We start from the raw sequence: 17,533 nt of genomic DNA on the forward strand, positions 1-17,533 counted from the left end.
TGTGTTGCTTTCTTTTAAAAAGCAGTCTTTGTATGTGTCATTATTTGGTAGCTCAGGGCATTGGAATGAGTAACACATTCTATTGTGTTTGCTTTGATTTTTCTGCTTTTGTATCAGCTGATGCTTCTGGATAAGAACAGAATTAACATTTCATTAAAAAATTTTGAATGTTACCTTCTCATATCTATTGTGCAACAAGCTGTGTATGCAAAACTTTCAGTAAGGGGTTGGTTGACTCTGTTTTTCTAGTCTGAGCTGGAGGTACAAATTAAAACAAAATACTGATTTGCAGTGATTACATTTTAGGATTTCTGTTATGTTGCATGCAGTTGGAATTCTTGTCCAGACAAAGCATACAATTATCTCTTCTGTTTCATAATTGAAAATTTTTCTTTTGTCTTTAGGTAATAAAAGGACTCACATATCTGAGAGAAAAGCATAAAATAATGCACAGAGGTGAGATAAAATTTTACATTGTAACTTTTCTTGAATATAATTTGTATTCAAGTTAAAATACCTGCTTTTTCTATGATGGGTTCTTTATGGTTCAATACAACTTTGGCTCAGAGGGTTTTTCTCGGGTAGTGTAAGCCAAACTTTTTAAATCTAAATATCTTACTATGACTATCATGTATCTTCAACTTCTGCTATCTTACTGCAGTTTATCTGGGTTTATAATCATGCTAAAACCCAGTATGCTTGTATTATATGCGCACACAGAATTTCTGTCTGTGTTTGAAGCTGCTTGCTGCCAGAGTGACTTGGCCAATTGGGACTATGTGCTAGAGCTGGGAATCTAACTTGAGACCAGAAGTACTCCCTTTGCAGTGAAGATAGGAATATGTTGAAGGACCAGAGTGATTCAATCTCTGTTTCCCTTAAATACCAAATAAGTTTTCCTGCATTTTCTGGGAAGAGAAGAACACTTTTTCAACACAAAAAAGTATGTGATGAACTTCTAGGTAAACACAAACAGGTACAGAAGCAGAGGCTGCAGTCTTGGACGGTACTATGTACTGAACAAGCTCTCAAACGTTTCTACCTGCAGCAGTGGCACTTGGGCCAAGTTAACTATTGCCTAGCGTAGCTGCAGTGAAGATATACCCTGTCTAGTATAGTTGTGGGCAGGATCTTTCTTAGAAATGTCAGCACTTGAAATGATGCAACATGAATGGAGGTAAGCTCTTAATGTAGTTTCCATTCCTGTACTCAGTTAAGAGAGAAGGAGAAGCAGGAGACAGTTAAGATACCTATGAGTGGGGTTTTGTAATGGCATAATTAACTCTTTATGAATAAAACTGTATTAAAGCGTTGTCCCACTATATCTATTTCTTCATTGCAACTGCTAGTCTCTTGATAGTAACAGATATATTAAATGTGACACCAAAAACTTTGGAGACAGTCACAATTAAAACTTCTGACCTAAAATTATTGGACGGTTCAATACTCATTATTGCCATTAAAACTTCTAAAAGAAAGACACTATTTCTACCAGCTGTCTTACATTCACATGCTATTTATAGATGTCTTTTGTGCATAATTACATCTTTTTTAATACTTAAACAATTTTAAAAACATGAAGCTATGTAAAATGAGAGTGTTGCTTCTACACTCCTAGGGTCTTTAGTTACTTTACGTAAAATAAATGCCCTGCCTTATTTTCAGCTCATAGTTGCCCTTCTTAAAATCCAGCTCTTTCATTAATCTGTTGCGTGTTCCATTAAACAAAAAAGACACTTGATATGGTAAAGTAATAAATTCTGTTATTCCTGACGTGAGTGTAAATTGAAGACTGGAGACAGAGCATTTCATGGTTTTGTTTGAATGGCACTGTTCATTGCAGTTGTCGTGCAATATGTATAAACCATGCCAACTGTTCGGTGGGTTTTGTACCATATGAGATCAATCTTCAGATTATAAAAATATCTTCATCAGACACTAATATTTGTCTGAGTTTATGTTTGTTGGCCAGACCAAAAAGAGTAATTAGCAATCCTAGTTTATACAATCTGTTGTGGGATCACCTTACACATGAAGTAGACTGGGTTTATTACACGTTTCTGTTGTGTTGGGTTTGTGGTGTGGTGTTTTTTTTTTTTTTTTTTTTTAAATCAAATATAGCTCCCTTCTGGAGAAAGGAGGCTGGAGGCAGACTCTGTAAAGATTTCTGATGATAGTTGCAAAGTCATTTGTCTCTGTTCAGAGCATATAAGGGAGACTCCTGGGAAGGAGATGACCATATTTTAGGGCATACTGGAAGAGTGACTATTGTATCTTGTAGTTTTCAATTCAGCCACAGCAGTGGTTGTTACCATGTTGGTTGCTTGAAGTTTTTTTAGGTGGTTCTTGCTCAGCTGGCTGCTGAGACAGCCTTCCCCCCCCCCCCCCTCCAGTTTTAAAATCTGTAAATCTGATAAATCCAAAATAAAGCCCTTCTGATCTTGTTTAAGTGCAGCTTAACCTCACAGTATTGGCTACATCAGAGATTACACTTTAAGTGCATGGACCAATAGAAGTCATTGCTTCCAGTGTTACTGCAGTGCAAAATTCCATGTACAAATTGTGATTTTTATTTTTTCAGCTCAGTTTTCATGCTGTGTGCTCTGACAACATCAGGAATACATGACCTTGTACGCATTTTGCAGAAACTCTCATTGAAATGTGTGATGTCTGATAAAGTGGGAGCTAAAATGACATTTTGGAAGTTGATCATAGGTAGTGCTAGCAGCTAAAAGCAAAACCAGTGAGAACAATGTTTCCATCTCTTGATATATGGAGCTAAACTTGCTCATCTCTTGACATACTGAGCCAAACTTGCTGGCTCCGATCTTTGATACTGTCCACCAGTCTGTCTGTTTTACAGGTTGCCTTTGTGCGTTATTTGTAGACCTCCCCATATGTAAGTTGGACCTCACGTAGAAGCTGGCACACTTAGACTGAGCTGTTACAGCTTAGCATCTTAGTTGAGGAGGGCCCTGGTTCAGCGTCCTGCATGTCAGATTTATGAGCAAGATGCTGTCCTGCAGCGTGAAGTTCTCTTCTGGGGGTTGGCTGATGCTCAGCTGGTATACTGGCTGTACTGTTGTGTGGTACTCTGTGATTAAGGAGGGACTGGCAAGTGGAAAAAATGTAATACAGGAAAAATATGTAGACTGAAGTGGTGTCAGGGTTTAGCATTGTCAGAACATGCTTAGGTAATCCATGTCTGAATGTTAAATGTGGCTTCAAAATGCAAGAATACCATTGTAAATGTACTGATTTCTCTGCTATTTGACATGTTAGATGCTTGGCCTTTTTGTAGTAAAAAAAGAGAAAAAAAGCCTCTTAGGTTATAATTCTACTTTTTTTTCTTAGGCTTTTAAAATTTCTTATGTGTTAAGAACTCTTGGAGTTGTGTGGCCCTGGGTTAAGGATGCTACCTAGTGAAGCCAAAATGAAGCCAGGTCTGTAGTATAAGAATTGCAATATGTTGTACAAGGAAAACCGTTGTAGTGCAGGTGAAGCTTTTTCTGGCAAAGTTACGCTTTTCCAGACTGCCTCTTTCTTGAATCCCAGCTGAAATAAATAGTACTAGTAAAAGCACATTTCTCCTGGTATAACTGGGTCAGCATTATTTTGGTGACACAGCTGTAATAATTGGAGACTTTTGTGGTTTACTTTCTCTAGCCCCCTATAGTTTGCCCTCAGTGATTATCTAGCACTGCACTGACATGGTGTGACCAACATCTGACACGTACTGTTTGTTCTCACTCATCCTGTCCCTGGGGAAAAATGTGTGCAACTGGTGGCCTTGGTTTAGTAAGGATTTTTTGGGTTTGTGTTGTGGTGAGAGTGGGACACTTAAAAATGAATAGATGTCCTCACTAAACATGAGTACATAGCAACATAAGGCCAAAAAAATTTCTTCTTAAATCTAAAGAGAGCAAGGCTTATGATAACTCTTTTTCAGGGAGGAATTTATTCCATTACTATGTTTTATTACTTGTGTGACATGGCAGTATCAGCAAGTTTGTAATATTGACCCATTGAGATTACCAGGAAAAGTAAAAGTATAATGCTATAAAACATCTTCTAACAGCAAGATGCAAAATGTGAGGTTATATCTTTTTATTTAAAAAAGGAACTGTTTCAGGTCAAAACAGCTATATTGCCTACCCAGCAAATAAACACACCATTCTCAGTATTTTTGGTTGGGGATTTTTTTTTTTTTGATGCAATGTAATGCTACAAAATAAAATTGGGGTGGGGAGGAATTTGTGTATGGGATCCCTCCTTTGAAACTCATAGGCATCCAGCTTGTTTTTTGGTTTCTTGACTAGTCTCATCCATTAATGTAGATTTTACAAACCGTGTGTTCATATCACTGTTTTTGTTGCACTGTATATAAATACGGGGAAGAAAAATCAGTTTAAATCAAGTTGTCAGGAGCTTCAGGTAATGCTTTATTTGTCTAGCTTTTAGTCTTCTGATGAAGTGTTCAATAGACTAAGTGCATACAGAGCAGTTTAAGACAACCTATTTTTCTTGGGCCACGCAACCTCATTGAAGTGCTATTTTTAAGATAAGAGATTGAGTATTCTCTTTGGGCAGAGAGCGGTGAAGGTCTGTATGTTGGTGTAGTTGATGGCAGCTGAGGTTGGTTAGTGCAACTGAGACTTTGACATTATTGTGGGGCAGTAAAACAAAGGACTTACAACATCACTGTAAGGCAAAAATTCACAGGAGTGTCTTCCAGGGTAAGGATTCTATAAGATGTTAACAGTTTTTCCGTAATGAACAGCAGAAGCTAGCACGCAGCATTCTGAATGCAAGAGGCTGCTGTTAGACAAATAATAATGCAGAACTGAAAGAAAAGAATAAAAAAATAAATCAGCGAAAGTCATCAGTGATGCATTTGCTTGGATTGATCAAGAAGTAATGACAGTCGTAAAGGACTGCAAAACACCAAATGGAATATGATAGCTGCTCAACATGAAGTTCAGCTTAAACTGCTTCCACGCACAGATGTATCCTGGACTAACTGTGACCTCTGAGGAAAAGTATTCACTTGTCATTGCAGACACCTCAAGGAAGAAGTCATTAGGGCTTATTAAGGAAGGAATGGAAAATACAGTCATCTTATAGACCATTAGCTTATCTGGACCACCGTGCTTTGTTTTGGTCCTCTCTGAAAAGACATGATAGAAATTGCAAAACTTCTGAAAGACAAACTGGTGGGATACAAAGCAGGCACAGAGAAGGAAGGGGCAACAAGCGTGACTGTGGTAGATATTTTAATAATATCTCCTATGCTGTTAAATAAAGATATTTGTAACAGGGAATGTTATAGAAAATGCTACTTCTATGGTCCTATTTACCTTTGTGGCTAATACCAGAAGGCACTAAATGACAAGGAAAGAAATGTCTTGTAACTAATTACAAAGTATATTGCTGCAGGTTATTAAGACACGCAAACATTTTTTTTGCTGAGTTTTGTCTCTGGATGGATAACAATCCTATAAGTTAATCAGAACATAATTTTAGTTGTTTTTGAGCACAGTCTGGAGTGTAATTCTCTCTGGAAAGTCTCCTCTTGCATAGGAAGTGCTTTGTAAGATTTCTGAACTCCAGTTGCAGCCAGGAGTTCCAGGGTAGGAGGTACCACGCAGCAGGGATGCTGTCAATGGTCGGTTCTAGTGTGTTAGTTCCTAGAGTGTTCTCATGAGATCGTGCCTTGGGAAATTGAAATTGATGGGAAGGTACCAATAATGTGCTGTAAGACAAATATGTTCTCAAGTGTCTGGCTACTCGGTAACTTCCGTACAAAAGAAATTCTTGCCTGATGGGGTTATGATAACGTCCAGGGCCACCTTTCTTTCAGAATGAACTAGGTTTGCGCCTGTGGGGAGAGCAGGGCTCAGGCAGAGGAGGCATACATCTTACAGAGATTATGAGACATCCTGGAAATCCTGGAAACTTCTTTGTATTAACTAGCTCCCTTTTCAGTGTCATGTATCCGTGCCTCTGGACTGGCTGAGGACTTCTCTAGAATTGCACAGCTCTGTTTCTGGGTTGTCTGGGGTGATATATGAAATGTCCTTTCATTTTCTTTAAAACTTAAATACTTCATTTATGTAGCACACTTGGTCTTCCTTTCTAGATTTGTCTGTTTCTTGCAAGTTACAGCGTACATTTTGAAGGTTGCCTTGGCATTCCTGTTCCATTTGGCAATACAAATCTCCGGTTTCCAGAGAAACTGCTTAAGTGCTCAGACACTCTGGAGTTAAAATAGCATAGTGTGTTACATGTAGAGGGGTGGAAAGACAGCAGCCTTCCAAACATCACACTCTGATCACACTTGCGAGGCAAACGAAAATGCTCAGGGAAAGGTAAGCTTTATGTAAAACTCCAGTGAGGAGCATGGTTTGCTGGGCTATTGTAAGAAAGCTACAGTGTGGGATTATCAGCTAGAGAAACACTGAAGGTGAAAGTTAAGTCTTCAAAAGACCAGGTGGATTCTAGAGCACGTAAGATGCTTATAAAGAGAATGTAGTTTGGTTCACTGACAGTGGAATGCTAATGTTATTTTTTGCCATTTAATTATGAACATGAAGTATTCATGAGCTGTAGAGATAAGCGGGGATTTATGTCTTTGTTCTGAATTGCACTAGTAGATGTGCATAGATAAGCAGTACAAATCTAAAGGCCACATGTAGAATTTGTTCAGGCTCTGCAGTGCTTCCAGCGTATTTTGCAAACATTGTTTTTTCCACCTTGCTTTTACACAGAACTTTAGGTGCAGATTCCTGTGTAGCTGGGAATCTGTAATCTCTGCTCCTGCTTTACTGCACCAACATCTGCTTGAGTGTGGTGGTGTCTTGGTTGGTTTTTTTTCTTCCTGCTGGAATTTTAAACTGATAGGTCAAGCTCCTAGACTGGATTTTTCCTTTACATTGTGAGGTGTACTTGTGGTGAGGTCCCTACAAGTAGTCAAAACTTGCACAAAGGAGGTAGAACTTGCAGAAGGTTCAGCTGTCTGCCCAGAAGGCCTCTAAAATCTCTCATTACTGAAGCTCTGCTCAGAGTTAACCACTGTGTAACATTCTGTTTCCTGCCTGGTAAACAGCTCCACAAACTGCCCGGTACCTCTGTCGCGCTTACAGGAGGAAAATCTATTGAGGAGAGCAAAGTTTATAAGCCAGTTACTTTCCTAGGGATGGGGAATTAAAAGCAGTACACACAAATATGTGCCCATATTCTTCCCCCTCCATAAGGAGGAAGACTGTACCTGGCAAAAGCAGCTGGGATCATCTTCTTTGTGGTAGAAGGAAGATGTACACAGGCATGACTTCCTCTGTGTTAAGACCAGGGAGCAGTTTGTGTTGGATCACTGTGGATTTTCTACAGGCGGCTGCTTGCTCCAAGTAAAGCGGACAAGCTGTAGGCTCACTGTCCTGTAGCTGAGCCTAGAAGAACTTGTGTATACACAAATCATCACAAAACACTGTTTCCAGTGTGCCTGGGCAGTTTCAGTTACCTAGAAAGGTGATGTTAGGAACCAGAAAATGTAGCCACAAATTCCAAAAGTAGGTAACTTTATTCAAGCTTTGTTTTGTTCTTTAAAAGGGGGGTGGGAGGAGAAACAGTTAAAATATAGTTTTGTCTTCACTTTCAATCTCCATGGATCTTGTTCAGCAAGGCAAAACCTTCTGCAGGGAGACCTTTTTTCCAGTGACGAGGAGTCACATTAGTATCATCTTTCCGGTGACATCCCGTTGACATAACAAACTAAGGTTAGTTCCTTAGTCACTGAAATGAAAGCTACCTGGAATATATTTGTGCTTAAAAGTGAAAAGCAAATGAAAATACAGTACAGACTCTAGACTTCTGGATCTGCTCTTGAATAGCAGAGTCTAAAGTGAAATTCTGATAGGCTGAGCTGATCACTTTCTTCAAAACCAATTTATAGTACCCTTTTTTTCTGTAGCATTACTTTGCAAATGTGAGCTGTTGATTACTTACCTTGATAATGCATTGGTAACGACCAGCTAAACAGCAAGATACAGTAAAAAAAAACTTCTTACAGCTATAAAAGAAATGCTAAACAATGGTTCTCTGTACCTTTGCATTCACAAATAGCTGTTATTAGTTGCTTAGCTACCAGTGACCCTTACTAAATTTCCATTTAGAAAAAGTGATGAATTCAAAATCATGAGGGGATTCTATCACAGGTAAACAATCTCAAAGTATTTTTAATGCAGCATTTCAATAATAGGATAATAATTTTTTCAGAGCTTTAAAAACAACAACAACCAAATGAAACCAACAAGACCACCCACCCCCTCAAAAAAAAACCCCAAACAAAACCCAGAAAAGCAAGAACAAACTCCAAGAGCTGTTTTGCTATAGGATGATTTATGCTTATGTACATACGAAGGCTAAGTTAGGGATGATGGTGTGGCTGCTGTAGTTCATTGACCTTTGTAAAATAAATATGAAGGGCCTCTTTATTGATTATTTCTAGGCAAAAGAACATAATTAAAGAGGAGTTATGCTGACATACTTTCAAATTTATCTTGAACGGTAGTCATTGCAATGAGGATGTAGATGCCTAAACTTAATATTTGAAAGCCAAGAAGCAGAGTGAAAGAAAAACTTAAAACTAACAGCTTTTTTGCACCTGTAAGTTAAAAGATTTCTTTTTGTTTATCTGTATTTAGAGAGCCTGTGAAATGGGCCTGGGTAGGGAACCATATCTCTTCTCTTGAGTATTCCCAGAGAAGGGATAGAATTGTGTCATGTTAGAAGGGAAACAAAGGGAGACACACGGTAATTCTCACCTTTCATGTTACTTTCATTGTCAGATTTCCCATTTTAACTATTATAAATATAAATCATCCATTCATTTTTTTCCAGATGTTAAACCATCTAACATTTTGGTAAACTCTAGAGGTGAAATCAAGCTTTGTGATTTTGGTGTCAGTGGACAACTGATAGATTCTATGGCAAACTCGTTTGTTGGCACACGCTCCTACATGTCTGTAAGTACAGATTTTATAGCTTTGAGTTTACTATCCATTATGGTAGAGTTATCACAATGCCAGTAATCAAACAAGAAACCAACTGTTACTGCTGCTGTTCATAGTTCAGCGCTTCCTGCATTCCAGGAATATTCCAGTATCATATCAGATTGTGTATGGGGGGAAAGAACTGTTGCAACAAAAGCCAAGCAACTTGGAAGATTTTGTAACACTTCAAAAGAGATGCAGTTGTGTCTGCGTTGCAGAATCCAATAGGTTAATGCATTTGGGGTTTGTATACACGTGTCTCCAAAAAAGCCCAGTATTTGTAGTTTGCTTTCCTTATTAAGTGTGGGTCTCTTCCCACTCCAGCGTTTTGCTGCAGTCACTTATGTAGGCAAGCTGCTGCCTCGCTAGTAATCTTGTTGTGACTGCTCCTGGGAACCCAACGCAGCTGCAGCAACAAGAGAAAGCATAGGAGTGGCTAGTGTGGACAAGGCCACAGCAGCTAATCTCAGACTATTTACAGGGTGTTCTTTATTCCCGTATATGAGGAATACCTTGAAACTTGCTCTTCAGAGGAACCCTTTGCATTATGTGGAAGTCGCAGTTAATGGAAATAACGGATCTCTTTATTCTAATGTACTTGCCTTGTTCAGCATACAGCCAATTGACTCATACAGTCAGAGTGTTCAGAGATTCTGCTGTAGGATTGAAACTGTGTGGGCTTGAACTTAAAGAATAAAAGCCTAATAACGCTGCTTCTGCTCAGCATGGGACCTGCATTTCAAAGTCAAAGACAGTATTCTCTTTTTTTGTCATTTAATATTGGTAACATACTTGAAATAAAACTGTGGCTTATGTTTCCACATATATCTAGGGGCTGTTGCTAATTAGCAAAAAAAAATTTCTCGGCTCCATCTCTTCTGGGCCCTTGACATATGACTGGCTTTCCCTTTTTCTTCTAGTAGAAAGAATGAGAGCAAAGTGCTGCCTGCCTTCAGTTTTCCTCAATTTACTGTTTCCACCAGACTGAGATTTAGCTTTGCTCTCTGTCACTGTATGTCACAGACCAAGCCATGATGGTGATTTTATTTCCTATTCTTGATAGTCTCTGAAGTACCTTTTCTTGCAGTATCTTCCTTAGCATACTTTTTCAAATAACAGCTAGAGACTTATAACATGCCAAACATCCTGTTCTACCAAATGATGGTGTGTACAATCAACAATGCTTAACTTGAACATATTTTCTAGATTTTAATTATTTTTATATAACTACTACTGTGTTTCCTGCTTTTTCTCATCCACTCACTTCTTTACACTTATATTTTATGAAAATCTACTGTGTATTTTTGGTTTTGGGCATCTTTATCCATTGTCTAGCAATTGTGTAGTTTATACAGATGCCTTTGGAACTCGCTGAGGTGGGACACTGGAGAAAGCTCAAATATAATCTCAGTGAATGTTACAAAACTGACTTAAAACTATCGGCCATTATAGCAGAGGGAAGAGACTTTACAGTAATACTGCGTTTTTATATTCTATGAGAATAAGTTTCAAATCATATATATTTTCCCAAAATATGCATATAGTCAGGCAAGAATCTGCACCTTTTTTGTAAAATATGATCTTGATTTTAAAAAAAGAACAGAAAAGCAAAGTGAGCATTTTCTTTGAAGTCTTAGTAAAAATGGATCCAAGGGTGATATAGATCGATGTATTAAAAATTGAAGAAACTATCTTCAGCATTTAACTTAGTACTGGTAAAGCAAGTGCAAAAACTAAGCAAAAGGAGTTAGTTAAGGACCAATCTTATGTTTTAGTTCTTTAGGCAGAAACAGAAAACGGGTACAGTGATCAGAACTGATGATCTTTGGAGCAGTGTGATTGGGATATCCAGATACAGTTTTAATCACCATTCAACTGACAAAAAAATCCCATACCTAAATATCTTTCCAGTGTTCAAGTCTCCTAAGAACAATACAAAATATATTATGAGCTGAATCTATCTTACCTGTGTACATTTTTGTAATACTTACATTAACGTGTATATAATCTGTGCAGAACTTGTGTTTGTCCCTTTCTAGTTCGCTTTTTCCTGAGGAAAAAATGTAAGCCTATTGCATTTTTGTTTGTCGGGCCATAATGTGCAAGTGGCTAAACTGGCAGAACACGTGTATCTTCCTACGTTGTATGTATTTTTCCAATCGTTATACCTCCAGGAAAGGTCTGTGCCCTGCGTAATACTTCATTGTTCAATTTGTATGTTACACTTTATTATCACTTCAGTGGATTATAGAGCTCAACAGTTTATTTAGAAATTATTTGAATATGGATCTAAAACTGCAGTATGCATGTATATAATAGTCCTTGTATAAATGCATTTCTGCTATAGGGAGCTATCAGAATCGTATCAGCTGAGAAGTGTCACAAAACACAAGATTATTCCTAGAGCACCAAGTTACTTTGGGACCCATATAGAATCAATAAAGTCATCTTCCCTCTCCTTCCCAAAGCAGAAAACCAAGAACAGCTTCTCAGGGAAATGAGGTGAATCTTCAGTTGCCCATATTAGTTTTGCTTTCTTGTTCTTTAATTATCTCATCGTTATTAATAGTTGTAACATTTAGATATTATGTTAAAGTAGTAAACCAGCAACATAATAGCATCATTTTTAAAGGGTCTGAAAGTTATTTGCAGTGATGGTATGCAATGTTTTTGGAACTTATGGAACTCCAGATGAGATATTTAAAGAAAAAGATCAATAAGTCACTCATTGGAATGTGTCATAATAATAAGTTGGGGTTTCATCCTTCATCTTATCCAGTCTATTGCAGAATGCAATTTTTTTTCCCTTCTTGTTACAATACTGTCTCCTCTGCCTTTTTTTTTGTAGCCGGAAAGACTACAGGGAACTCATTATTCAGTGCAATCGGATATATGGAGTATGGGGTTGTCACTGGTAGAAATGGCTATTGGCAGATACCCAATCCCTCCTCCTGACTCTAAGGAGCTTGAATTAATGTTTGGCTGCCCAGTGGAGGGAGATTCTCCAGTCACAGAGACCTCTCCCAGGCAAAGAACACCTGGTCGACCAGTGAGCTGTAAGTTACAACAATCTGTTAAATTCTTTTCTAATACCCTTCTCTGTCAGCTTAAAGGTTGTCCTTACCTGATACTTGGTCTGCATAGTGTGGCTTTAAACTTTAAAAAAATCAGGATCATATTGGGCACCTGGCTCAGTCTCACTATGAGGAGGTATCTGAGTTTGAGAATCAAGGACCAAAGATCCTTTTGTTGATAACTGAGCTGTTTGTGAGCTCCATTAAGATCCCATTCTGTTGATGGGGCTCATCTCTCTAAGATGCAATGCTGATCAAGTACAGTAGGATGATTCCCAGTTAGAGGTTAATGGTTTGGATCAGACCTGAAAACAGTGTCTCCTTGCATAAAAGTATTACCCTCTTGCTGTTTCATTTTTTTTTTCCCCTACAAATCTACTGGATGCCATGTAAGAATAGAGTGTATGACTGTTAGCTTCTTAAAACACCTTTACCATGGGAGGAGAGTAACACTGTATTTTTCCACTTCTACAATTTCTTCTTAGCCTATGGACCAGACAGCAGACCCCCAATGGCAATCTTTGAACTTCTTGATTACATCGTCAATGAGGTAATCAACTATTTGCACTTGTACTAATACAATTGTAAATTTTTAAAGCATTCCAGAATTTGAGGGGGTGTGGGGTTAGTGTGAGGATAAGCCAGGTCTTCTGATCTTTTATTGCTGCAGTATGAGAGGCAGATTATTATGTGTGTTGGCTTGACTTCTAAATTATTCTCAGGAAAATTTTAGTTCATTTCTCTGCATCATTTAAGTAGGTTTATGGGTTTTCTAGCCTGGATCATGCAACCTGTTAGGACAGTTAATAGCAAACAGTATGATCAAGCATATACCAAACTGTTTTTTTTTTTTTAATTTAATTTGTTTTAGTCTTATGAACAACCTCATTTATAATACTGTATCTTTCAAATAGTTCGGCTACAAGGCTAGTTAATAGAGATTGGTATGTTAGAATTGATAGCCTGTTTCCAATATTTTCAACAGTGCTACTGAAATTCACATGACTCCACTGCTTGTGTCCTTCCAAACAAACAAAAAAAGCATGCTCATGTTAGCTATCACTTGTAACAGCTGGATAATATAATTGTTCCAGGTGAATGAATTATAAAAAAGTGTCCGACACACCTATTTAAAAAGCACAGTTGGTGCCTAGGTCCCTGCAAAGACTAGCATTGCTTATGCTACTGTACATGTACTGATAAACTGCTTCTGTTCCTCATCTGCAGGCACAATTCTCCTCTCACATTACAAATGTATTTGCATATTATGTAACACTTCGATATGACAGCACTAACTCTTGGAATAGAGTTAGCATTGGATTACTTAAGATACTATGGTCCTGCTCTTGTAGCATCCCTGAGGAGGTCAGTTTAAGCTGAAAAGCTGCAGTAGTTGAGAACTTGGCAAGATTGTCTTCTGCCACCTCTGCTGTAGCGCAGGCAGTCTTCAGCATGAGCTGCTACATCCAACAAAGTCTGTACACCAGTGAGTAACTGAATGCAGGCCACGTCTCAACTCTGTACATACAAGTAACCCAAGTGTGTTTGCAGGACCCATGGTCTAAGAATGAAAACTTAACTCTCATCCTATAGCAAACGTCATGGAGAACAAAATAATATGCAGGTTTATATAGTACCTCTTCTTTCTTTATCAGAATTCTTTTTGAATTCAGAACCTGAACAAACTAATTCCCTGGGACAGAATATTTAGATCAAAAGGATTATGGAACTAATGATGTGCAGGGCATCTTCCCTTCTCCAAACTGGAGATTAGTAGTGAGGAGAATAACACAGTGCTAATTACTGTCAGCTGCTCTGAGTCGTCTTTAATGACAGCTAAGGCTGTGTTAACCCCATTCAGGTGTGTGGATAGAAAAAAAAAGCACAACAAAAACCACCCCATGCCTTAGAAACTGGCTCTGGTCTGATTTATTACTGAAACACCTGGAATCCAGCAGCTGTGAGAGTAATAACCAAAACTAGTCAGTACCAAACTCAGCAGCTTTACTTTTATAAATCATATGACAGCATGTCCTTTATTTATATGCATGGAAGCTGAAGTCTGCCTAACATGTTTCAGAGCTCAGCTTTGAAGGAAGGCCTGGGTAGTGCTAGGGCTTTACAGCTTTGCCCAGATATAGGACATACAACTGGTAGATCTCCGGGTAGGTTGTGCATCATCAGGTATTAGTTATGCTGAATGACTGCTGATTTTTTTTTTTAATTTATTTTTAGCCACCTCCAAAACTGCCTAATGGTGTGTTTGGTTCTGAATTTCAAGATTTTGTTAACAAATGGTGAGTATTTTCTCTATGGCTAAGTTGCAATGGGACTCATTTGGGATCAACCCTGCTGTCTTACTGTATCAATAACTTGGCAATTAGAGTCCCTACTTGTAGGTCATGGCAAATGTGGAGTAATTTCAATTAGCATAATCCTCTTTCTCCAACTGTTAATGTGCCTCAAGTGCATTTTACAGGCACCAGCTTGACAGCGGATGCATCCAAAGAGGGCCCCAAAGCTGAGAGATGTTCCCCTCTTTAAGATACGATCTCTGCTTCTGTGTGCAACTTAGATTAGTACTTTCTCAGCACTGAAGACAGCATAGTACTTATGGACTCTGATCATACAACACACTTCTAAAGGAGGATCCTTCACAGCATTCTGCAGTGACCATTCCATATGATGCAGAAGTCTTGCAGGCTCCAGATGCTTTTTTTCCTTCCGAGTGCTTCACTGAACTAACATCTTTATCACACCAGTCATTCTCCCATCTATTTACTTTTCCAATTGCAGTTCAGCGATACCTGCACTGAACCAGTATATTCAGTGCTAAGGAAGGCAGTTCATTACAGTTGGAAAAGTTAGTTTATTTATTAAAAGCTATGTATGTATATTTACTGCTTCCAGAAGGAAGAACAGTAACACAATAGCTGAACTTGATACTGAGCTTGAAAAGACTTGGATAAAAGAAACTTAAGGGATAAAGCGATTCATATTGTTGAGCTTTCATTTAAATGGGAGTTTGATCTTTCCAGCGTGGTTATAGACACTCACTTCTGTCCCCACTGAACAGTATCAGACAACTCAGGATTTCATACCTAAAACTATACCAGTGAAACCTACAGAAGGGAATTGCTTACAGACCCAGATCTATGTTTTGAGAGGCACTACGTTACCTAATGCTTTTATCTAGAGTGGTATCTTCTTGGGCCCAAAGAAGTACACCAACATGATATAACTTGATCTTTATTTTAAAAGATAATTGTGTGTAACTTGTGTAACACTTTCTGTTTCCCTAGTTTAATTAAAAATCCTGCTGAGAGAGCTGATTTGAAGCAGCTGATGGTAAGTGAAAGTCCTTAACTTGAACTAAGAGCACTCTTCCATGCAGGTTGGGTTCCTCAGCTGATCTGAGATCAGGATCAGAGCATATGGCCTACATTGTAGTTTGGGGCCCCTGACACAAGCAGCTCAAACAGTTTGAGAGGGGGCTGCTTTTCTGATCCAGAGATCAAGGGGCCTCAGGTTTTCATGCACTCCTAGAACAGGGACTGTCAAGGAGACCAAAACCGGTGGTTTTTGGAGTCTGTCATTTGATAATTGCAATGAGTATATGACCTAATGCTATTAAATTAATTAGCAAAAGAATTCTCTCTCTTGGGTTTATTAGTTAATAATAAAGTATATAGGTGATTACTTTTAAGAGGAGGAAAGAACAAAATTCCACATACCTTGTGGACTAGTTACATATGCTTTTATCATCTTCTGTGAAATGCAAAATTTGTCCCTCTCTCTTTCATCAGCTTTGCCTTGCAAAATCTGTAGAACTACTACACACAAACAAATCTTGCATTTTTTTTCTGTGTGAAATGACCTTATCAGTTTCAGTGGGTCTTTTCATGGCCCGAAGTGTAATGGTAGGACTTAAGCTCTACTGCAGAAAATCAAGTTTTTCTTGCCCTGATCCTGCTGTACAATAAGGGTGCAAAATGCAGTCAGACTCTTTCTATTACAAAAAGCCTTTCTGTGCACAGGCAGGTATTTTCCAGAGCATTATCTCAAGTGGCTGAGTCACATCCTTATCGCATACTGCGGTGTAAGTATTCTGTAATAGGCACTGCGTAGGCAGTATTCCTCTGGAATGCTTGGCAATGTGTACATTTCATACGCTGGTTATTTTGGTAATCCTGCAGAAAAGCTCTCCTGGTCACTTTGTGTGGTTTGCCAAACTTTACAGCTAGCTTGAATACTGAAAGAAAACTGGATTTATTGTATTTCATGTTATTCAAAATTATTATTTAACAGATTGAGTGCTTGAATAATAATATTCTTCTCCTCTGCTCAGATTCATGCTTTCATTAAGAGATCTGAAGCGGAGGAGGTGGATTTTGCGGGGTGGCTTTGTTCAACCATAGGCCTTAACCAACCGAGTACACCCACGCATGCTGCTGGAGTCTGAATATGGAAGAGCAAATCCTGTACTGTACATCTGTTAACAACAATGCTATTTTGGTCCTATTTCCTCAGCTTGTACCTGTTCAAACATGTATTTCACCTCTTAAGGAAGAATGTCTTTATAGCATGTGCCAAATGGTTTTAAATTTTGTCATAAACTAATTGGTATTGTATTGGATTACATTCGTTTACTGACCAAAACGTTAAGATGTTTAAGTTACAGTGCTTGCTGATTTTAAGTGATTATGGATATTCTTTCTTAATGAAAATATCACTGAGGGTGTTGACCCCCAGCTTGTTTGAACTTTATCAGGATTCTTTGTAAATTGTTGGTACTTCAATCATGCTTACCTAATCTTCCACGCAAAAAGGGTTAGGGATGCTCTAAAACTGTATCTGTTGAGCATGCTTTTGCTGCTGCCAAACTGTACCTGAAAGTTAGGCCTACTGGTTCCAATTTTGCTGTTGTTTAGAGATCTCTCTTTCCAGGTGAAGAAGGCAAGAGCTCTGCATTTCTTGGAATGTACAGGGCAATATTCTAATTGTAGACTTGTTCATATTTCTATATTTATTTTTAAAACATATCATCATACTTGGATTTAGTGATGTATGTCTTTCTAATTGATTTTTAAAAGTTAGTTCTTGGAAGCGTCCTACAGAATCAAGACAAAGATCCCGGCAATTTGCTTTCTTTTAACCTAAAAATTCATGACAACTGTGTTAGTGTCTAAAGTGTATGAAGATCCTCTATTGTTTTATTCTCTCGGATGTTTAGCAATGGATTCTCTTAATAAATATATTATCAAGTAACTTCTTGAAGCTTTTTTTTAAAACTCAAGAAACTTAACCAAAGCCTTAATCCAAAGTCACTGCTGCATTACACACCTTTTTCTATATATTTTTCCACAGCCATGCAACATCCTTAGTTCCAAGAGGTACAAGATGGCATACGTA

The 17,533-nt window shown here is 38.2% G+C and overlaps 1 protein-coding gene across 2 annotated transcripts in view; it reads left to right on the top strand.

Annotated features, from left to right (window-relative positions):
• Positions 1–17,389, top strand: part of MAP2K1 (mitogen-activated protein kinase kinase 1) — a 41,435-nt gene extending 24,046 nt beyond the window's left edge. For both annotated transcript variants that reach the window (XM_075506393.1, XM_075506394.1), the window contains exons 5-11: positions 405–456; positions 8,896–9,020; positions 11,896–12,103; positions 12,607–12,671; positions 14,357–14,418; positions 15,424–15,469; positions 16,470–17,389. In XM_075506393.1, coding sequence (XP_075362508.1) covers positions 405–456; positions 8,896–9,020; positions 11,896–12,103; positions 12,607–12,671; positions 14,357–14,418; positions 15,424–15,469; positions 16,470–16,583 — 672 coding nt within the window. In that variant the 3' untranslated portion in view covers positions 16,584–17,389. The remainder of the gene's footprint in view (positions 1–404; positions 457–8,895; positions 9,021–11,895; positions 12,104–12,606; positions 12,672–14,356; positions 14,419–15,423; positions 15,470–16,469) is intronic.
• Positions 17,390–17,533: the final 144 nt, after the last annotated feature.

This window comes from Mycteria americana, chromosome 6, assembly GCF_035582795.1.
Source record: "Mycteria americana isolate JAX WOST 10 ecotype Jacksonville Zoo and Gardens chromosome 6, USCA_MyAme_1.0, whole genome shotgun sequence".
Classification (NCBI taxonomy): domain Eukaryota; kingdom Metazoa; phylum Chordata; class Aves; order Ciconiiformes; family Ciconiidae; genus Mycteria; species Mycteria americana.